General features: G+C 37.1%; 1 protein-coding gene across 3 annotated transcripts in view; it reads left to right on the top strand.

Moving 5' to 3' along the window:
- The window catches only part of CWF19L2 (CWF19 like cell cycle control factor 2), a 220414-nt gene that overhangs the window by 131987 nt on the left and 64784 nt on the right, over positions 1-23643 (top strand). For all 3 annotated transcript variants that reach the window (XM_008261932.4, XM_008261926.4, XM_008261936.4), the window contains exons 13-15: positions 6423-6635; positions 10702-10818; positions 21791-21946. In XM_008261932.4, the coding sequence (XP_008260154.2) occupies positions 6423-6635; positions 10702-10818; positions 21791-21946 (486 nt within the window). The remainder of the gene's footprint in view (positions 1-6422; positions 6636-10701; positions 10819-21790; positions 21947-23643) is intronic.

The raw sequence follows: 23643 nt of genomic DNA, 5'->3' as shown, positions 1-23643 counted from the left end.
TTTTCAACACTTAAGAATAACTGTGTATTAATTACAGAATTAAACCAGTCATATTAAGTAGAACAGACAAAAAAACTACTAAGAGGGATAATGTATTAAGTTGTTCATTAACAGTCAGGGCTATGCTGATCAAGTCACCGTTTCCCATAGTGTCCATTTCACTTCAGGAGGTTTCCTTTTTGGTGTTCAGTCAGTTGTCACCGATCAGGGAGAACATACGGTATTTGTCCCTTTGGGACTGGCTTATTTCACTCAGCATGATGTGTTCCAGATTCCTCCATTTTGTTGCAAATGACTGGATTTCGTTGTTTCTTACTGCGGTATAGTATTCTAAAGAGTACATATCCCATAATTTCTTTATCCAGTCTACCGTTGATGGACATTTGGGTTGGTTCCAGGTCTTAGCTATTGTGAATTGAGCTGCAATAAACATTAATGTGCAGACAGCTTGTTTGTTTGCCAATTTAAATTCCTTTGGGTAAATTCCAAGGAGTGGGATGGCTGGGTCGAACGGTAGGGTTATCTTCAGGTTTCTGAGGAATCTCCAGACTGACTTCCATAGTGGCTTCAGCAGTTTGCATTCCCACCAACAGTGGGTTAGTGTCCCTTTTTCCCCACATCCTCGCCAGCATCTGTTGTTGGTAGATTTCTGAATATGAGCCATTCTAACCGGGGTGAGGTGAAACCTCATTGTGGTTTTGATTTGCATTTCCCTGATTGCTAATGACCTTGAACATTTTTTCATGTGCCTGTTGGCCATTTGGATTTCCTCTTTTGAAAAATGTCTATTGAGGTCCTTGGCCCATCTCTTAAGTGGGTTGTTTGTTTTGTTTTTGTGGAGTTTCTTGATCTCTTTGTAGATTCTGGTTATTAACCCTTTATCTGTTGCATAGTTTGCAAATATTTTTTCCCATTCTGTCGGTTGCCTGTTCACTCTCCTGACTGTTTATTTTGCAGTACAGAAACTTCTCAATTTGATGCAATCCCAATAGTTAATTTTGGCTTTGACTGCCTGTGCCTCCCGGGTCTTTTCCAGAAACTCTTTGCCTGTGCCAATATCTTGAAGGGTTTCTCCAATGTTCTCTAATAACTTGATGGTGTCAGGTCGTAGATTTAGGTCTTTAATCCATGTTGAGTGGATTTTTGTGTAAGGCGTAAGGTAGGGGTCTTGCTTCATGATTCTGCACGTGGAAATCCAATTTTCCCAGCACCATTTATTGAATAGACTGTCCTTGCTCCAGGAATTAGTTTTAGATCCTTGATCAAATCTAAGTTGGCTGTAGATGTTTGGGTTGATTTCTGGTGTTTCAATTCTGTTCCATTGGTCTATCCATCTGTTTCTGTACCAGTACCATGCTGTTTTGATTACAACTGCCCTGTAGTATGTCCTGAAATCTGGTATTGTGATGCCTCCGGCTTTGTTTTTGTTGTACAAGATTGCTTTAGCTATTCGTCAACTCCTTTTCTTTAGCAGTTTTGTTTTGTTCTGTTCACCTTCTAGGCTCAATATATTTTCTACTATCTGTTATTAATATGTCCATCAAAAATGTTGGTTATTAATGACATATTCAGATATGTAGGCTGAAGGTCATGGAACAAGTATGACAAATAAACTGAAAACATTTTGGATCAAACCTTAAAAAGAAGTGACAAAAATGCAAATAATTACAAGTTGGAGGTGCAGAGGATTTAGTAATTGTTTTTGGATCAGTGAGAGACATATGTCAGTTGATTCAGTTGAAGAATCATTCAGATTTAATTGGCAATTATTTAATTCAAGTGCTATAAATAAAATAGGGGGGTTTGTCAGCATCTATGCAATCTAGATTTTTTTTAAAGATTTATTTTGTTTATTAGACAGAGTTACAGAGAGAGGTAGAAACAGAGAGGTCTTCCATCTGCTGGTTCACTCCTCAGATGGCCGGAGCTGCACCTATCCGAAGCCAGGAGCCAGGAGCCTCTTCTGGGTCTCCCACGGGGGTGCAGGGGCCCAAGGACTTGGGCCATCTTCTACTGCACTGCTACCCCGGGCCATAGCAGAGAGCTGGATTGGAAGAGGAGCAGTCGAGACACGAACCAGCGCCCATATGGGATGCTGGCGCTTCCGGCCAGGGCGTTAACCTGCTGTGTCACAGCACTGGCCCCACAATCTAGATTTAAAGAAGTGCTTTCTTCAATATACAAAATTTGATTTGAATTGACTGTTTTTCTAAATTATTCATTTTTTCTTAGTACCAATGGGCTATAACATATGTACAGTTTAACATATAGAAGTATGTAATCTGTACCTGTTAATGTATTTTTAAAAAAATGCCTCATAGATATCTGTGTTCCTCCTGAAAAATCCCTTAATTTAATGTGTTGATTACAGATGAAATTTTAGATTTCTTTTAGTTCTTTTTTGTACTTCCTAGACTATATTCACAATATAAGCTTTCTGTGTTTTAAAGATTTGCTTTTGAGACTCACTTTTCATTCATGTGTCAGGCACTCTTCAATTTTTTTGTATTCAGGTTAAGCTGTCTTTGATTCCTGGCTCTGTTTTGCAATAATTATGATTTTCTTTTTTTTTTTAAGATTTATTTATTTATTTATTTATTTATTTATTTGAAAGTCAGGGTTACACACAGAGAGAAGGAGAGACAGAGAGAGAGGGGTCTTCCATCTGCTGCTTTACTCCCCACTTGGCTGCAACGGCTGGCGCTTTGCCGATCCAAAGTCAGGAGCCAGGAGCTTCTTCTGGGTCTTTCACATAGGTACAGGGGCCCAAGGACTTGGGCCATCTTCCACTGCTTTCCCAGACCATAGCAGAGAGCTGGATCAGAAGTGGAGCAGCCGGGTCTCTAACTGGCACCCATATGGGATGCCGGCATTGCAGGCGGCAGCTTTACCCTCTGTGCCACAGCGCCAGCCCTAGAACTATGATTTTGATTGTTAGTTTCTTATCCTTGTTTTTCTTTTTTTTAATAAGCCAGGCAAAAATAACCATTCTGATGTTTCAAGAATATTTGTGTTAGAGAGTACTTAAAATTACTATTTATATCCTACATGTTGGTGGTCACTGTTACCATGAACATGATTAGAGACAACTTCTGGTATTTTTCAAAATGTAATGAATTATGGTTGAGATAAAGATCCCAATCTAAAATAATTCGTGATACAGAGAAATTCATATACATAAACAATAATCATGAAGAAAATTCAAGAGAAAAAATAAATTGGTTATAGGGTGAGGAAGTGAATGTTTCCTGAGAAGTGACTTACTAATAATGATCTGTTCACTTGATCCTATCAGTAATGATGTTATAGAAATTTTCTTTGTTTTTTTTTAAAGATTTATTTTATTTATTTGAAAGACACAGTTACAGAGAGAGGTAGAAACAGAGAGAGAGAGGTCTTTCATCTGCTGGTTCACTTCCCAGATGGCTCCTATGCCTGGAGCTGTGCCGATCTGAAGCTAGGAGCCAGAAACTTTCCCTGGGTCTACTACGTGGGTGCAGGAGCCCAAGGACTTGGGCCATCTTCTACTGCTTTCCCAGGCCATAGCAGAGAGCTGGATCGGAAGAGGAGCAGCCAGGACTAGAACTGGCACCCATATGAGATGATGGCGCCTTAGGCCAGGGCTTTAACCTGCTGTGCCACTGCGCCAGCCCCAATAGAAATTTTCTTTCGTTAACATTGGGTGTTTTTGGGGGCCAGCACTGTGGTGCAGCGGGTTAATGGGGTGCCTGAAGTACCAGCATCCCATATGGGTCCTAGTTTGAGACCCGGCTGCTCCAATTCTGATCTAGATCTCTACTGTGGCTTGGGAAATCAGTAAAAGATATCCCAAGTCCTTAGGCCCCTACAACTACCTGGCTTCAGATTGGCGCAGCTCTGGCCATTGTGGCCAATTTTGGAGTGAACCAGCAGATGGAAGACCTCTCTCTCTCTGCCTCTCCTTCTCTCTCTGTGTAACTCTGACTTACAAATAAATAAAAAAATCTTAAAAAGAAATTGGTTTTTTTAAAAAAGTTTTAAGCATTTTATTTCATAATAGTTTTAAATTTACAAAACAACAATTGTGAAGTAGTAATACAGAGTTTCCATATACTCCTCACCCCATTTTTCCTATTAACATCCCATATTAGCATTTTTGTGAAAATATTTTTTGTTTTTTCTCACTTAAAAAAAAGGATTTATTTATTTGAATGGCAGAGTTACAAAGACAGAGGGCGAGACAAGGGAGAGAGATCTTTCATCTGCTGATTCACTCCCCAAATGGCTGCACTGGCCAAAGTCGGGCAAGACTGAAGCCAGGAATCAGAGGCTGAATCTGGGTCTCCCAAGTGATTGGCAGGGACCAAGTACTTGGATCATGTTCAGCTGCTTCCATAGGCACATTAGCAGGAAGCTGGATCAGAAGTGGAGCAGCTGGGACTTGAACCATCTCTTATATGGGATGTTGGTATTGCAGGCTGTAGCTTAACCTCATGAGCCACAATGCTTGTCCCATTTTTTTCCCCCAACTTCTTTTTTTTTGGACAGGCAGATTTAGACAGAGAGAGAAAAGAGAGAGAGAGAGAAAGAGAGAAAGGTGTTCCTTCTGCTGGTTCACCCCCCAAACGGCTGCTATGGCCGGCGCGCTGCGCTGATCCGAAGCCAGGAGCCAGGTGCTTCCTCCTGGTCTCCCATGCAGGTGCAGGGCCCAAGGACTTGGGCCATCCTCCACTGCCCTCCTGGCCCACAGCAGAGAGCTAGACTGGAAGAGGAGCAACCAGGACAGAATCCGGCACCTCAACTGGGACTAGAACCCAGGTTGCCGGCACTGCAGGCGGAGGATTAGCCTAGTGAGCCATGGCGCTGGCCCCCCTAACTTCCTAAGGTGAAAGCTGACCTCATTGATTTGAGGTTTCTCTTGGTTTCTTCTTCCTTTTTTTTTTCCTTAAGATTTGTTTATTTACTTGAGTTACAGAGAGAGGAGAGACAGAGAGAGAGGGAGAGGTCTTCCATTTGCTGGTTCACTCTCCAGATGGCTGCAATGGCCGGAGCTGTGCCAATCCAAAGCCAGGAGCTTCTTTCAGGTCTCCCACACAGGTGCAGGGGCCCAAGGACTTGGGCCATCTTCTGCTTTGCCAGGCCGTAGCAGAGAGCTGGATTGGAAGTGGAGCAGCTGGGACACGAACTGGCACCCAAATGGGATGCTGGCACTGCAGGTGGCGGCTTTACCTGCTACCCTATAGTGCCGGCCTCTCTCTTGTTTTCTAATACTGGTCTTTAGTGCTATGATTTTCCCTCTAAGTTCTACTTTAGTAGTATCCCACAAATTCTGATGTATTGCTTTTCTGTTTTATTTCAGTTAAAAACAGATCCTAATTTTCTTTTTTTTATTGTGTTGATGATTCATGTGTTATTTAGAAGTGCCCTATTTAGCCTCCAAATACTTGAAATTCTCTCAGAAATCTGTTACTGATTTCTAATTCAATCCATGTTTGTGGATTTATGTTACTATATCAATGCTGTTTGTTACTATAGCCTTTTTTAAGTTCACAGAGACTTACGTTATTATCCAGAATATCATCTGTTTTGATAGATGTTCTGTGTACACTTGAGAAGAATATCCAACTGCTGTTGTTGAGTGAAATTTTTATCAATATTAGGTCATATTGGTTGATAATGTATTCAGTCTTATTACACTTACCTGTGTTCCAGGCATGTGTTCTGAGGATTAAGTGGGATAATTCTAGTAGGTAGATAATGTCTGACTATTGTAACATGAAAACATAAAGCCTAGAGAGAACACAGGAAGATTAAATAACATGCCCAGGATTAAATGGATGGGGGTGAAATTTTACTATGGTTTTTTTGAGTGTATAGCCGAAATTCTTAACCATCATGCCTTTCTGTGTCTGTGATTTAGTAGGCCACACCAGATTTTGGTCCTGTATACAGCTTTGTCCTCACAGCTTTGTGAGGATTTTCAGCAAGAACATAAATATGTAAATATGATTTGGCTTTAAAAGCATCAATAAAAAGTTATTTTATGTTTGGGGAGGTGTGGAGAATGAAGAGTAGGACTAGAAATAGATAGAAAAATGCTACATATTCTATGTAGTGAGAATGCTAATTTTTAATGTGAAGGTAGTTTACTTAGCCTTTTTGTGGTTTAGCTTCATAGTCTTTTAAATGAAAATGATGGTCCCCACCTTATAGGAGTGTAAAACGTGATCAGATTATATGGAGTTACACATAGCAGGTATTTGTTAAACTTTAGCTGCGATAATGGTAATAGATTATTTTTGCAGGTCTAGCTTAAAGTTTAATTGCTTCTTTCTTTATTTTTAAATATGTTTTGGCATAGAACTTAAAGATAAGACTTTAGGATGATGAAGTACAATAAAACCTTAACTTTGAATTCCCTATTTTTTATTTTGACCCTTCAGTTTATGGGAAAAGCAGATGGAGATTACTACACTTTAGATGACATGTTTGTCTCCAGAGCAGCTGAGAGAGGACGTCTTGGTGAAGAGGAAGAGAATCAGAGGAAAAGAGCTATTGCGGAGCATCAGAGTCTTGCTGCACAAATGGAAAAATGTCTGTATTGTTTTGACAGCTCTCAGTTTCCCAAGCACCTTATTGTTGCCATAGGTGTTAAGGTAATAAATATCACATTTTCTGACCTAAGGAAAAGATTTATTCATGTGCATAGATTTGCTTCAGTCTTTATACTGTTATAAGATACCTGGATAATCTGCTTTTTTCAAATATTTATCCCAAGTTCCAGTGATTGTTAGAATCATCTATGATTTGAGCCATAATAGCACATTTCTTTTGTGATTCTTCTTTTTAGAGAGACATCATTGGGTAATGGTGAAGCCGTGGACTTTGGAATCCAGGTTTGATGGATTCCAGCTCTGACTGCTGTTTACCAGCAGTATGACCTTATTTTTAGATTAATACTTGATTCTCAACATTAAAATCACCTATGTCAATCTAAATTAGCTTCTGTCTGCTTACTTTCTCAAAGGACCTCTTTGTTTAACGGATATCTCATAATTTGAACAAATTTATTATATGTCTTTGTTTTACTTGTTTCTTGGGTTTCTCTTCTAATACTCTTTAAGCTGCACAAAAACAGAAGTAACTTTTGCTTACTCTTGTATACCAAACATCTAGCTTTTTTCATAGTAAATAGTACTCATTTATTTCAATAAATTTTTATCGACTTAACTGTTTCAATAAGTAAGTAATTTTTGTGTACATGATATATGCCAAAAACTAATTTGCTACTGGAGAAAAGGTGTGAGGATTAGAAAGACTTTTGGAATTTGTATTCTAGTGAAATAGAGCAGAAAACAAAGTAATAATTACTCTGATATTGAAGTATTAATTGTCTCACATGCAAATAAAGTGAGAAAATGAGATAAAATTATGAGGGAGTATTTTTTTATAAGGTGGCCTAGAAAATGCCTCTGAGATATTTTAGTAAATTATGTATGATGGGAGGGAGCAAGAAATTTGAAGGTATAAATGAATGATGTTTCAGGAGGGGTATCAGTGTGTAAAAACGTATGAAGAAGAAATGATTGGCATTCATGGAGCAGTGAAAGAAAGTAGTGAGAAAGTGATAGTAGAAAAGATTAAATAGTGAATGCCAGTTTCAGGAGCTAATGAATTAGTGAATATATAGTGCATATTTATTATTATTATTTTAAAGATTTATTTATTTGAGAGGCAGAGTTACAGAGAGGCAGAGAGAGAGAGAGAGAGAGAGAGAGAAAGAGAAAGAGAAAGGGTCTTTCATCCCTTCCATCCAGTGGTTCACTCCCCAGATGGCTGCAACGGCCGGAGCTGGGCCGATCTGAAGCCTGGAGCCAGGAGTATCTTCTGGGTTTCCCACATGGGTGTAGGGGCCAAGGACTTGGGCCATCTTCCACTGCTTTCCCAGGCCACAGCAGAGAGCTGGAGTGGAGCAGCCAGGGCTCAAACTGGCGCCCATATGGGATGCTGGCACTGCAGGCGGTGGCATTTTTTGCTAAGCCACAGTGCCGGCCCTGTACATATTTTTATTTTTGTTGTTTATGTACATTTGCATTCATACATTATATGTAATCTTACTATCTTTAGATCATTAAAGCAGTCAGTTTATCAATTTGATTTCTTTTGCTTCATTTTTTACCCTTGTTTTTTTCAATTTTCTTTCACTCCATAAGTTATCTCAAAGGTAAATGTAAAAACTTCACTAAATATGTAACCAATTTTTAAAAAGGAAAAACCCATCTTAGCCAATTGCCTATATTAATTTTTTAAAGTTCTTTTTTTTTTTTGAATCTAATAAACCATTCTGTATTTTTCCTGTGTTCTAAAGGATGCTGCTTCAATAAACTTAGTAGTTTTAGAGAGATCATAACAATGTTTGCCCATATATAATATCCATATTCATAATTAATTTGATGATGATGTGTTGGTTTCATCCAAATGAACCTTGAAAATGTCAGTGAATTTTGGCTAAGATACCCAAGATGCATAGCATAGATTGTTGATTCAGAAAGTAAAACATACCTGAACTTACTGACTCATTGACATATTGTACCTTTTTTTTTTTTTAACTTTTATTTAATGAATATAAATTTCCAAAGTACGATTTATGGATTACAATGGCTTCCCCCACATACCGTCCCTCCCACCTACTACCCTCCCCTTTCCCACTCCCTCTCCCCTTCCATTCACATCAAGATTCATTTTCAATTATCTTAATATACAGAAGATCAGCTTAGTATACATTAAGTAAGGATTTCAACAGTTTGCTCCCACACAGAAACATAAAGTGAAAAATAATAGATGATTTTTTTTAAATGATGATGAAATCAGATCAGACCTATTGTCATGTTTAATCCCAGTGAGAGTCAAGTTGGGAGTTGATAATTTCTTTTTTCTTTTTTTTTTTTTTTTAACAGAGGATCAGTTTAGTATACATTAAGTAAAGATTTCAACAGTTTGCACCCCCATAGAAACACAAAGTGAAATATATTGTTTGAGTACTCGTTATAGCATTAAATCTCAATGCACAGCACATTAAGGACAGAGATCCTACATGAGGATTAAGTGCACAGTGACTCCTGTTGTTGACTTTACCAATTGACACTCCTGTCTATGGCATCAGTAGTCTCCCTATGCTCCAGTCATGAGTTTCCAAGGCTATGGAAGCCCTCTGAGTTCTCCGATTCTTATCTTGTTTAGACAAGGTCATAGTCAAAGTGGAGGTTCTCTCCTCCCTTCAGAGAAAGGTACCTCCTTCTTTGAAGACCTGTTCTTTCCCCTGGGATCTCACTCACAGAGATCTTTTGCCAGAGTGTCTTGGCTTTCCATGCCTGAAATACTCTCATGGGCTTTTCAGCCAGATCCGATTGCCTTTAGGGCTGATTCTAAGGCCAGAGTGCTATTTAGGACATCTGCCATTCTATGAGTCTGCTGAGTATCTCACTTCCCATGTTGGATCACTCTCCCCTTTATTTATTCCATCAGTTAGTGTTAGCAGGTACTAGACTTGTTTATCTGCTCCCTTTGACTCTTAGTCCTTTCATTATGATCAATTGTGAACTGAAATTGATCACTTGGAATAGTGAGATGGCATTGGTACATGCCACCTTGATGGGATTGAATTGGAATCCCCTGGTATGTTTTTAACTCTACCATTTGGGGCAAGTCAGCTTGAGCATGTCCCAAATTATACATCTCTTTTCAAGACTTTCATAATTTCCATATATATCACATATGTATTACTACCATATAGATCTCTCACATTTATATATATATTTTATATTTCTTTATTCTGTTCCATATAAGAATAAATTAAACCTCTAATAACACTTAAATTTTTCCTGTTGTGCACTGGGAAATGTTTGAGACTGTAGTCCAGTGGTGTTTCCCTGGGAACCAGCTTCCATATGGGATGCTGGCGTTACACGCTGGAGCTTTAAGTCCTGCGCCACAGTTCTGGTCCCTCCAGTATAAATTTAAGTAGCCACTCTTTCTTTGTTCACAGCAGAGTTTTAAAACTGCCCACTATTTTATAAAATAATTATCTGCCATATAAAATATTTCCAACTACAATTTAACAAAAATAATAGAAAAAACATCCTTTTGCAGGAAGTTATTTATGCTCCTTAGGAGATCTTTTGTCCATTCTCCTTTTTTAAAAGACAGTTTGTATTTAGTGGGAAAAGTAGCACCAGTTTTAAGTAATACATGTATGGAAATAAAAAGAGCTTAACTCGAGCAGTGAAGTCACCGTGAGATCATTTCCTCTCTCTTGGCTAGGTTTTCTTTTCTCAGCTTGTGAGAGGTAAAAGGTCTGATTAATAGTCCATCGATTAGAGCACTCTGCCATTACCAGGCCATGCCATGTATCTTTGTAGTCTTGTGAAACTGTGTTAAGGGCTTTCAAAGTATATACTTTCTTTAGATCAAGGATGTAGTATCATTTATTTTTCCTTCCTTGGATAATCTTTATATGTAGCAGTGAAAATTGCACTTATATTCTGAATTTCCAGTTTATTAAAAACCATTTTTATGGCTTTTAAAATAGTTATAAAAATTAAATCTTTTTTTAAAATAGTTATGATAAACGTTTTCTTCTAAGCAAGTGTACTGTGTTAATTATTAGCTACAAGTGTGAGTAAATTACAGTAGCATTTCAACTTTAAAATTTTTTCCCGATAGGTTTATTTGTGTTTACCCAACTTCCAGTCTCTTACTGAGGGGCACTGCCTGATAGTCCCTTTGCAGCACCATAGAGCAGCCACATTACTAGATGAGGACATCTGGGAGGAAATTCAGGTAAGCATGAAAATGTCATTGTCATTTTAAAGCCCATGAGCAGTTTTTATAAACTAGTGTGGTAGAGTCCAGCAGGGTCTGTATTTTCATTCAATAATTTTACCTTCTGATTTAAACATTTTTGTAGTTGTCTGTATCTGCAGATCATGTTTCCAGCGTTCACTATCTCTTAGTTTTATTTCCCATAAGTACTCTGCATTTTGAAAACTTTTGTTTCTAAACTGGAACACAATATGAATTATTTTTACATCAAAATGTTAGCCTAAGATTTCTGACCATGGGTTTGTGTAGCATGAAATACTAATTTATCAAAGTAAGTTAACAAATCGCAACCAGAAGGGTAAAGAAATTCAGATAATGAAAAGAAATTTTGGGAGTTAGATGCTTGTATTCAGCAGTTGCCTTGTTGTTTTGTGATGGAACTGGCCTCTTCCACTGTTATGATTTTGTGGTTGTTTTGTTACTTGCTTTATTTCTGCTCTTTTTCCATCATAACCTAGTTTAGCTTTTGTATTTAGGGATTTGTTTTTGTGGCTTGTTGGTCAGGAGGTTGAAAGGTGCAACATGTTGCTGAGTTATTTCAAGACCTTATAATGACCAAAAGAGAAAGGGAGAAAGAAAACTTTCTAATGTCTGAAAACTGAATAGAAGTTACAGGGAATCCTAGTCAGAAAATGTGAGAATTGTAAAATTTCAAAGGACACTGTAGGGAGGCCAGTGCTGTGGCATAGTGGGTAAAGCCCCCGCCTGCAGTGCTGGCATCCATATCGGTGCTGGTTCGAGTCCCAGCTGCTCGACTCCCGATCCAGCTCTCTGCTATGGCCTGGGGAAGCAATAGAAGATGGCCCAAATCTTTGGGCCCCTGCACCCACTTGGGAGTCCCAGAAGAAGCTCCTGGCTTCTGATTTCGGATCAGTGCAGTTCTGGCCATTGTGGCCATCTGGGGAGTGAACAAGCGAATGAAAGACTTCTCTCTCTTTCTCTCTTTGCCTCTGCCTCTATGTAACTCTGCCTGTCAAGTAAACAAATAAATTAAAAAAAAAAAAAAAAAGAGAGACACTGTAGTAGATACTAGTCTGATAAACATGCCAACAGAGGAGATATTTTGGCTGTATTTGATGAAATTTAGTATCTTACTACTTGTACTTTTAATCTTGTGAAAGTTAAAAAGGCAGATTTTTATTGTTTTATTGTGGAAAGCCAGGTAGGAATGAGGACAAACACTAGTTGATTTGAAAAAAAAAAAATTGTTTTCTCAAATAGTAGATGTCAGTGCCATGAGGTAATTTAAGATAAGAAATACAGAAATTTAGTTGTTAGAATCATTTTAGAATTTTTCTGAGATGCTTTTAAAATTTATGCATACAAAACTGATTTAACTTACAAATGCAATACCAAAAGTATTTTAAGTAATTACAGTAATCTGGTGTGTATGCTTTATATTTTTGGAAGAAATTAAGCTACTTGTTGAAAAATATTGAAATGAATAAAGAAGAAACTTATTCAATTCAAGATACTGTCTTAATACATGCTAAGAGAAATGCAAGTATAAAATCATTAATTCTGCCCAAAGGTGTGATATATTGTAGTACAGCTTACATTGTAGTTTAGCAGATTTTGTTAGCCAAATTCATTGTGGAAAACTGGATGAAGGAGAAAAAGAGCCAAATTGTTTTATGTAGTTAATGGCATCATATATCTTTTTGTTAATAAAGGAAGAAATTGTTAGAAGTTATAAATTACCATAGGATTTTAGTAAACTAATTTAAGTAGCTGAATCTTAGTCTACTTAAAGAAATAGGCTTTTTTGTTGTTTATTTTTTAAGATTTAGTTTATTTATTTGAAAGGTAGAGTTAGATCTATTTAATTGAAAGGCAGAGTTAGAGAGATCTATTTCTTATTTTTTTAATTTGTTTGTATCTCATAAATACAACATCATGAACACAGTAATTCTTCCCCCTGTACCTGCCCTCCCAACCGTTCTCCGCCCGCTTCCTGCTCCCTCTCCTATTTTATCCAAGAAAGAAAAAAGAAAAAGCAAGAAAAAAAGAAAAAAAGAACAAATGGAATAAAAAATCTAAGAGAACTGTTCCTCAACAGTCTATACAAGGGCTGCTGCTCTATATATGTTATTGCTTCTTGAAGGTGATTTCGTTTGTTTGTTTCCGCCCTTCCTCTTTCATCCACTGCTTTATTTCCCAAGTGGCCACCACAGCCGGGGCTGGGCCAGATTGAAGCCAGGAGCCAGGAGGTTGTTCCAGGTCTTGCTCATGCTTGGACAGCCAAGACTGGGCCCTGTTCTACTGCTTTCCCAGGCTATTAGCAGGGAGCAGAATTGGAAGTAGAGCAACCAGAACTCCAACTGGCATCCATATGGGATTCCAACGTTTCAGGCATTGTCTTAATCCCCTGTGAAGCAGTGCTGACCCCATGTTTTTATTTTTACTTTTAGATATGTGCAATAATTCAAATTAATTCCACTGTGGTAGATATCATTATGGTTGCACACCTGTCTATATTTAAAAATTATTTGACTTGATTCAAAATATTGTTTGCAAATGGAAGAACTATTTCTTTTAAGTGGTTGTTTTTTTTTTTTTTTTTTTTTTTTTTTTAGCACCATATCTAGTAACATTTAAGTGTAACTTCAAATTGTCTGTTTAATAACAGGTATAGAGATACATTTCAGGAGAGCATACTTAAATAATTATAAATTTAAAATGACTAAGATCCAGGTTGTTAGCTTTGTTAAATATATAGTTTAATTTGGTCCTTTTTAAATTTATCTTTATCTGTTTGATAAATATCTTAGAGCATATGCTATAGTCATCTTGTAGGCCCATATTTTGATTCCCAACTTGATGGAATGGGAAAAGAGGGGCATTGTTGATGCTTGTCTATAATGAACTTCACTGTAGAGTGACGTGAAGGGACCATTTTACTTGGTAACCATTGACTGCTACCTTAAGTCATTTTCTTAGGGCTGCTCAGATCCTCCAGAAAAGATTCTTAATCTCCTGTCTAGATCACTTCTGCTTTCTTTTGTGTGGGAGTTGAGGGGTGGAGAGAGTTGAGGATGGCAGAATGTTGACTAAGAACATTAACCTTTCCTATAATACCTTTGTTCTCAGGCTGTGTGCTTTCAGATATGTCTGATCTTCTCAGCCCAGCTACGTTATTTTACATTTTCCAGAGGATAATCCTTTAGCATTCTGCTGTTTAGCAGGGGATCTGGCATGTTAATTGCTTTTTCCAAAGTCTTTCATCTAAGCCATCTGTTTTTAGCCACACCCTCACCTCTGTTTCCCTAAGTCGTTGGTACTGCCCATTTCTAAGCAGGTTTCTGCAGTGCGGCACAGGTTTTTTACTTCTTATACTCCTCCTTCCTGTCAAAGTATGAGCCAGATTTCTGACATTTAGGTCAGATATTATGTGATAATTTGATTTTCATGAACTTCTCTCATTCTTCAAGTAGGCTTAATGGCTTTTAAAGAATTGTCTTAATGACATTTTTGAGGAGTTACTGCATGGAGGAAGTAGAGACAAATGTTTATATTCTATCCTGTCTTATAACACTTATCTTGAATAACTTTTTTTTTTTTTTTTTTTTTTTTGACAGGCAGAGTGGACAGTGAGAGAGAGAGACAGAGAGAGAAAGGTCTTCCTTTGCCGTTGGTTCACCCTCCAATGGCCGCCGCTGCAGCCGGCGCACCGCGCTGATCCGATGGCAGGAGCCAGGATCCAGGTGCTTTTCCTGGTCTCCCATGGGGTGCAGGGCCCAAGCACCTGGGCCATCCTCCACTGCACTCCCTGGCCATAGCAGAGAGCTGGCCTGGAAGAGGGGCAACCGGGACAGAATCCGGCGCCCCGACCGGGACTAGAACCCGGTGTGCCGGCGCCGCAAGGTGGAGGATTAGCCTATTGAGCCACGGCGCCGGCCTTGAATAACTTTTTTTTAAGATTTATTTATTTATTTGAAAGTCAGAGTTACACAGAGAGAGAAAGGCAGGGAGAGAGAGAGAGAGAGAGAGAGAGAGAGAGAGAGATCGAGATCTTCCATCTGCTGGTTCACTACCCAGTTGGCCTCCACGGCCGGAGCTTTGCTGATCCAAAGCCAGGAGCCAGGAGCTTCCTCTGAGTCTCCCATGTGGGTGCAGGGGCCTAAGGACTTGGGCCATCCTCTACTGCTTTCCCAGGCCATAGCAGAGGGCTGGATTGGAAGTGGAGCAGCTGGGACTTGAACTGGTGCCCATGTGGGATGCTGGCACTGCAGGTGGTGGCTTTATCTGCTATTCCACAGTGCCTGCCCCTTGAACAACTTTTTATTTAGAAATATTCTAGTTTAAAAATTTGAGTAAATTAGAGCATTGATATTATATATTCAACTTTATATAGCTTCAATATTTTAAGGAAAACTCTTTAATTAAAATTACTTATTCAAATTTACTCAATTTTTATGTTTATTGATATAAATTAAGAATTGTCACAGTCTGCAGTTGAGTTTACTTAACTGTATTATTAGGAATTTTAGTTCCGATGTATTGATTAAACAAAGAATGGGCAATTAGATAGAAAAATGATGAGTACCCAACACTAGGTGTTTTCTACTAGGAATCTGGAAATGTAATGTAATCCCTGTAACATGCTGTCTCTGTCTCTCTCACAAGCATAAACTAGTTTTGATATTTCTTATAATAGTGAAGTATAAAAGCTTTCTTCTTTGTTTAGTTATGGAACTCTAAGCATAAGTATTATTGAAATATGTGGACTATAGTTATTATGTGGAACATAGAGAAAATTTTAGTTTTAGTGAAGCAGGTCACCTCTAATTAGTCATTAACACATGTTTTTTTAAATTTTTGTGTGCAGAGAAGAGATATACTTAAATATATATGTTTTCTCCTTGGAGCTGCTAGTATGATGTTTATGCATATTTTAATACTGGACCCTCATTGCAACAGTAGCTAACATGATATTTTCAGTTTTATTTGTAATCCATGACATTTTGAGTCTGCCTTCTTCACTACTATACAAATAGAACCTAGACAGTCATCTAACAGTTAAATCAGAAAGAGATTAAAAACAAACACAAAGAAGTTTTTGAGATGATCTTTGGATTGTTTAAATTATTGTAATTGTTTTTGTTTCTGCTAATTTTTAATCCAAGTCTTTTCTTTCTCAGTAAGCTTTGTTTATAAATATATAGGTCTGTGGCCTGGCGCTGTGGCTTACTTGGTTAATCCTCTACCTGTGGCGCCAACATCCCATATGGGCGCTGGGTTCTAGTCCTGGTTGCTCCTCTTCCAGTCCAGCTCTCTGCTGTGGCCCGGGAGGGCAGTGGAGGATGGCGCAAATGCTTGGACCCCTGCACCTGCATGGGAGACCAGGAAGAAGCACCTGGCTCCTGGCTTTTGGATCGGCGCAGCACTGGCTGTAGTGGCTATTTGGGGAGTGAACCAACGGAAGGAAGACCTTTCTCTCTGTCTCTCTCTCTCACTGTCTGTAACTCTACCTGTTAAATAATGATAATAAAAAAACCCAAATATATAGGTCTACTCTACTAATGATTTTCCTTTGTCTAGGATATAAACTTATCATGTTAACACAGAACTGGACTGGATACTGAAATAAATGACAAAAATTAATAAAAGCTCATAGAGGGAGTGGGAAAGGGGAGGGTTGTGGGTGGGAGGGACGGTATGGGGGGGGGGAAGCCATTGTAACCCATGAGTCGTACTTTGGAAATTTATATTCATTAAATAAAAGATTAAAAAAAATAAAAAAATATAAAAGCTCATAAATATAATAACTAATAAAGACGATCTAAAAACTTACAAACCAAATTCATATATAGTTTATTACTATTTTGCTTTTTATTATTTTCTACACGTAGCACTTAATGTGCAAAGGAAAATATCTGGGACATAGCAGTTGAATAGAGGGAAGGTAGGAGTTACCTATTGCTGCTTCTTACTTCATCAGTAGCTTTTAGCTTCATAAACAGCTTTTTACCAATGTTAGTGAATTACTTATCTTATTATTTTTTACCCTGTAACAGAAAAAGCCTCATTGTTAGTACCTTGAGACAGTAAAAATTCATTCCTTACAGAATACTCTAGTGTGAGTTGGGCACCTCTCCACAACAGATTACATCCAAGCAGTAACACAGGTAGCCACGCTCCTTACGTGGTGAGGCTCTGCCATGAGGAATCCTTCCCTTTCAGTACTTTTGGATTGGTGCAGTTGTGGCCATTTGGGGAGTGAACCAACAGAAGGAAGACCTTTCTCTCTGTCTCTCCCTCTCACTGTCTGTAATTCCACCTCTCAAATAAATAAATAAAATCTTAAAAAAAAAACTTAAGGAAAATCTCAACTTGTGTGAAAAAGACAATCAGCAGATGACAGTATCCAAGTATGTTAGTCCTTGTTTTTTTTCATTACTATAACAAAATACTTGGAGCTTGGTTGCTTTGTAAAGAAAAGATGTTTATTTAATTCACAATTCTGCTGGTTCCAGGGCATAGCACCAGCATTGCAGCTTGACTCTGGTGAAAGGCCTCATGGCACCACAGTGGTGGGAGCTCCTGTGGGAGCAAGAGATCACATTGCCAGAAAGGAAGCCAGAGAACTGGGTGGGGCTAGACTTGTTCTTTTTTATAACAACTACCTCTTGAGAACTAACCCATGAGAACTACTTTAATTATGTCCAAGGGCAGGACTTCCAAGGACTTCCCTCTAAGTCTCAGCTCTGAAAAGTCTCACCATCTCTCAAATCAGCACATTGTAGACCAAGCTACGAACACATGAATGGGGGAGAAGCCACATCTGATGTCAAGATAACATAATGTCAGGATAACAAAAATGTTCTAATGACTTGACAAAGATTTTTAAAGCAGCCATCATGAAAATGTTTCAGTAAACAATTAGGAATATGCTGTAAAAGAAATGTAATGTGAACAACAGCATATTTTCCACCAGAAACCATGGAGCCAGAAGGAAGTAACATCACATTTTTCCAGTGCCGAAAGATCTGTGAACTAGAATTCTGTATTCACTGAAAGCATTCTTCAGGAATGAAGAAGAAAATCAAGACATTCTCAGATGATAGAAAACAGAATATGTCATCAGCAAACCTACCCTAAAAGATTGTCTGAAGGAAGTTTTCTAAACAGAAAGGAAATCAAGAAGGGAGAAAGAAAAATGAAAGAAGTAAAAATATGAGTAAATTCATTTCCCAGCTCCATAATTTTCTTAATTATATTTGATGATTGAAGTAAAAAGTTACAACACTGTCTGATATGTTTCTAAATGTATGTAGAGGAAGTATTTAGGACAATTACATTTTAAATGGGGAGGCTAAAGGGATGTAAAACAAGATAAGGTTTCAATATTTCACTTGAACTTGTGACTCCAGTAGACTGTGATAAATTATTTAGAATACTCTTGGGTGTGTCTGTGTATGTGTATAAATATGTGTGTATGTATGTATGCATACATATATGAAGCGTGTTAAGTATATTAAATATATAATTATATAAATATTAAGTGAAGCAAAATTGATCGAACTGAAAGAAGAAAGAGACAAATTGAATTTACAGTTATGGTTGGACACTACAAGCACTACCTTTTCAACTGTTGATAGAACAAAGTAGAAAATCGGGAAGGATATAGAAGAACTTCAAAACACTATTGTGTTAGTTTCCTCTTATTGATGTGACAGATTACCACAAGTTGGTGGCTTAAAATGACTGAAGTATATTGTCTCACAGTTCTGGAGATCAGAATTCCAAATGAGTTGTGTGGGACTAAAATCAAGGTGATGTCAGGGCTGGTTTTTGCTGGAGACACTGAAGAGAATCCATTCCTTCCCTTTGTGAATTTCTGGTGTCTGCTTCCCTCCTGTCTGTTACTCTCATTACACTGCTTTTCCTCTCTAGTAGAAAGATATGTCTGCCTCCTTTTTCAAAGGCAACTCTAATCACAATTAGGATATATTCAGATAATTCCGGAATACACTTCTGCCTTATTTCCTAGATTCTTAATTTAATCACACTTGCAAGTTAATTATGCCATAGATGGTAACATTAATAGGTGCCAGGGATTAGAACCTGGATATCATTTTGCCTATTATTTGGCTTTCAAAAACCACCAGTCAGCAGAATTTAATTTATATTTATAGAATATCCCACCCCAAAATAACAGAGTATATTTTCTTTTTGGAACATATAGCAAAATAGACAGTATCCTGCCTCATAACTAACCTCATTAAATTTAAAATGACTAGTATCATAATAGGTATGTTCTTTACACAGTGGAATCAAACTAGAAATCAGTAAAAGAAATACTAATACTAGATAATCCATGAATCAAAGAGAAGTCTCAAGGGAAATTTAAAAAAAATAAGTTGAATCTGAATGAACATTAAATTAGTATATTAAAAATTTGTTAAGGCAAATTTTTAAAGCAATACTGAGAGAGAAATTTATAGCACTAAATAGAAAAGAGGAGGAAAGTCCCACATCAAGAACCTTGAAGGCATAAAAGAGGAAAGGAGAATAATAATGCCTAGAAATCAATGAAATTGAAGACAGAAAAACCATATAGAAAATTTTAAAAAGGTTCATAAAACCAGCAAGCTTAAGAAGGGAACTAAAATAGTTAAAATATTTCATTTTTACAAAAAGATTTATTTATTTATTTGGAAGTCAGAGAAGGAGAAACAGAGAGAGAGAGATCATCTATCCACTGGTTCACTCCCCAGACGCCACAGTGGGCCAGGCCAAAGCCAGGAGCCAGGAGCTTCATCTGGGTCTTCATCTGGCCCTCTGCGATGCCGGCATCCCATATGGGTGCCGGTTCCTGTCCTGGCTGCTCCCTGCTAATACACCTGGGAAAGCAGTGGAAGGTAGTCTAATAAGTATTTTGGCCCCTGCCACCCATGTGGGAGACTCAGAAGATGCTCATGGCTTCCACCTGGCCGAGCTTCTGCCTTCGAGGCCATTTAGGGAGTGACCTGTGGATGGAAGATCTCTCTTTCCCTCTCTCTCTCTCTAAATCTGCCTTTTAAATAAATAAATCTTAAAAATAAGATAGATCTTTATTATTGGTGTTGGAATTGTTCTGTGTCTTTCTTGACTGTATCAATGCAAGTATTTTTGTTGTGATAGTAATACCACAGTTTTGTAGGATGTTACCATTGGGGAAAACTGAGCAAAGAGTACATTAGATCATTCTGTATTATTTCTGATAACTACAGAATAATAATAGTGATAATGATAACTGAGAGAGACAAGGAGAGAGAGAGGGAGAGAGAGAGAGAGAAATATCTCACCCATATACTGATTCCAGGGGAGTTATTGATGAAAAGTTTAGTAAAGAAGTTTTAGAACAGCACAGAGACTCCATAAGTCAGTGGTGCTTATTGTTTATAGCCCTTAACCTATTCTCTTTCTGGACTGTGGCCTTTTTTCACTTTTATTTGTTAAACTATTTAGTAAACCATTAAGCCTTTGACTATCATGTAAATTAAAAATATGTTATCTCAAAAATATATTAAGCTGAATAAAACCTAAAAGATAGGATTTTGGATTTTTTTCCATAAAGAAATATTAAATGTTTCAGGAGATATATATATTTACTCTAACATGTATCCAATCCATATTTATGGTACCCCATAAATATGTCCAATTTTTGTATTTCTGTTAATGATTTTCTTAAAATAAGAACAAAATTGTTAATAAAATTAATTAAAAATAATCACCTCAAAGTACAAAGCTTAAAAGACTAAAAATCTGTAAATCAAGCTAACACATCTAAATAAAATGTGTAATCCTCTTTCGTAGACGCATATACTTGTAGAACACCTCCAAGATCAACTTTGTATTTAGAATTTTCAGACACTAGAACATTGTGGTATGAGAGGAGTTGGCCTCTGATGTCCAGAGTTCAGTCTGTTCCTTTTTTCCCTCAGCCCATACCTGCATCTATGAAGCTACCATGTGAATGCTTATAAATATTCTGGACCATTAAGCTGTGCACAGCTACCCTCTATAAGGATCTATCCTTCAGGTCTACAGGAGTGAAATTCATCTATGCATCAGCCATCCACAAGGGACTTAATAATGCTTAAGTTCTTTAGGAAAATAAAACCATCTTACTTTTCATCTGTAGTGTATTAGATTTTCAGACACTTGGTAGGACTGCCTGAATATACAAATGCAATGAGCAAAGAGAAGCAATTGGAAGTGAATTCTACTTGTTGTGTGTTCCTGAATTTAAGGATACTACCTCCCAGACTTTGTTTTTTTGACTTATGGATTCTTTCCTTGATTTTGCTGTCAGTTCTGCATATTATTTCATGAAAATTTATTTTTATTTTTTAAAATTTATTCGTGATTTTTTTCCAATAGATATAGAATTGGTTTCAGATTTATTTATTTATTTATTTATTTGAAAGTCAGAGTTATGCAGAGAGAGAAAGAGAGGCAGAGAGAGAGAGGTCTTCCATCCGCTGGTTCACTCCCCAGTTGGCCGTAACGGCTGGAGCTGCACTGATCCGAAGCCAGGAGCCAGGAGCTTCTTCCGGGTCTCCCACACGGGTCCAGGGGCCCAAGGACTTGGGCCATCTTCTACTGCTTTCCCAGGCCATAGCAGAGAGCTGGTTCGGAAGTGGAGCAGCTGGGACTTGAACCAGCACCCATATAGGATGTTGGCACTGCAGGCGGCAGCTTTACCCACTATGTCACAGCGCCAGCCCCTGGTTTCAGTTTTTAAAGTTTCTTAAATTTGTGAAATTCTATAGGAAATTTAGGAAATAAAGTAACTATATTTGTAAAAATAGACTTTAGGCATTATTACTTTTTTAGAGAGATTTATTATATCTTTTATTGTTTTTGTGTTTTGAATCTCTTTTAAGTGCTTTAATTTGAATTTTCTGTGAGTTCTTTATTTACCAAGGTTTTCTCCCTTTAGATGTTCAGAAAATCATTGGTTAAGATGTTTGAAGATAAAGGTTTGGACTGCATCTTTTTAGAAACTAACACGAACTTGAAGAAGCAGTATCACATGATTTATGAATGTATTCCTCTCCCAAAGGAAGTGGGTGATATGGCTCCCATCTATTTTAAGGTATTTATAGGCAGTGTTGGCAATCATACTTACTTTTTAGTACGTTGCTGTTTCATGAACACAGTTATCTTTGCTCATATAGTTTTCCTTCTGTATACCTACCAAATTTTAAAACATGTAAGAAATGTAGTAAGGGTCTAAATGTTACTACTGTAAATTTCTGTTGAAAGAAATTAGAATTTTGTCCCTTTAAAAGCATACTTGCTTAGACGTATGAATATACTGTTGAATGGTAACTTAGAATTTCTGTTGTAATTTCTCATTTCTCAAACAAATGAAATCAGTTTTACAATGAGGTTCTTTCAAGTGAAAATTAAAATCACAGATCTCAACAACTGGTCATTTAAATGAGAGATTTTAACACTCAAACAGTACAAATTGCAATTGCTGAGGCAAATTATTGATGTAAATTTTAGTACTTAGTATCTCATTGTAGTACTACTTGTAACTTTTATGTACATTTTTGGATGTGAAATAAATGACTGAGATTTGTAACCAACTAAGAGCCATAACACTATTCTGATAGCTTATTAAATCGTATGTGACCTGAATGTAATATGATTTATAAACTAACAAATATGTGAATATAGAATCGTATTTGAAATATGCATATGGTTAAAGAAAAAGGAAGGTAATGGATTGTGAGTTTGAGTAAGAAGATTGCATTTGAAACATTTAGACAGTAAGAGATGATAAGATTTATTAATATGAGCATAAATTCCAGTAAAAAGGATTATAAACAATGAACAAGTTGATGAAAATCTACTTTCTCTCTAGAAATCTTTAAAAACACCTGATAATTTGATTTGAAAAATTGTGCTATTAAAGTATGGGAGAGTAAGGCAACGTAATCCCAAAGACTCATGCTCATATCTTATGTTAATGAAATTTAGTTGAGAAAGAAATTATTCTACATTTTTCAATGTGTTTTTTAATATTTCCTTAGTAGAGTTTTAGGTAATTGTGGCTGTAGGCCCAGTGTAGACAAGTCATTGTTGCTTATGGGAAATGACAGAAATGTCATGTCTTAGCGGAAGAGTGTATTACTTTTATGCAGCAAACTTTTAATTTGATCATTGAAGATGTATTTATCTTATTTTATTTCACTTCAATTTTGTATTGAATGTGTTGCATTATAATGTAAAGCCAGGCAGTCTATACCTTTTAAAAAGGGAAATGTATGATATATTTAAATTGTACTTACTGGATGTCCTTCCTTAAAATTTATTTCACTGGTAATGATAGTGTACTAATTGAGATAATTTTATACTCATGACTTTAGATTTTCTATTAAGATTTCTTTACTGTAAAGCAGTCATACTTAAACTGCTTAGCCTAGTCTTCTAATTCCATTTTTATGTACTTCCCTGTCTTTTTTAAAAAGTGATTTATTTTTAGAGCAGTTTCTTTCAGCATTTTTACTTGCTATAGGACAAAAATTAGTTCAAGTCCTTGGTTGCCAGAAAGCATATAAATTGCTCTTGATATTTTGGAAAAGAGCAACAAAACTAAATGTGTTTGACTGGATTTCTATGAATTCAATAAAAAATTTGTAAACTTATGTTCTCTATCTTCAGTATTAAATTGTTTAGTCTTAATAAGGGTTGTTTTGTCATGTAAAGCTGAGCTGAAATTAGAAGAGTTAAGAATGAGTAGCCAGTGCTGTGGAGTAGCGGGAAAAGCTACCACCTGCAGCA

The sequence above is a fragment of the Oryctolagus cuniculus genome, chromosome 1, assembly GCF_964237555.1.
Source record: "Oryctolagus cuniculus chromosome 1, mOryCun1.1, whole genome shotgun sequence".
Classification (NCBI taxonomy): Eukaryota; Metazoa; Chordata; class Mammalia; order Lagomorpha; family Leporidae; genus Oryctolagus; species Oryctolagus cuniculus.
The sequence above is the reverse complement of the archived record's forward strand: the minus strand, read 5'-3'. Positions and strand labels throughout refer to the sequence as shown.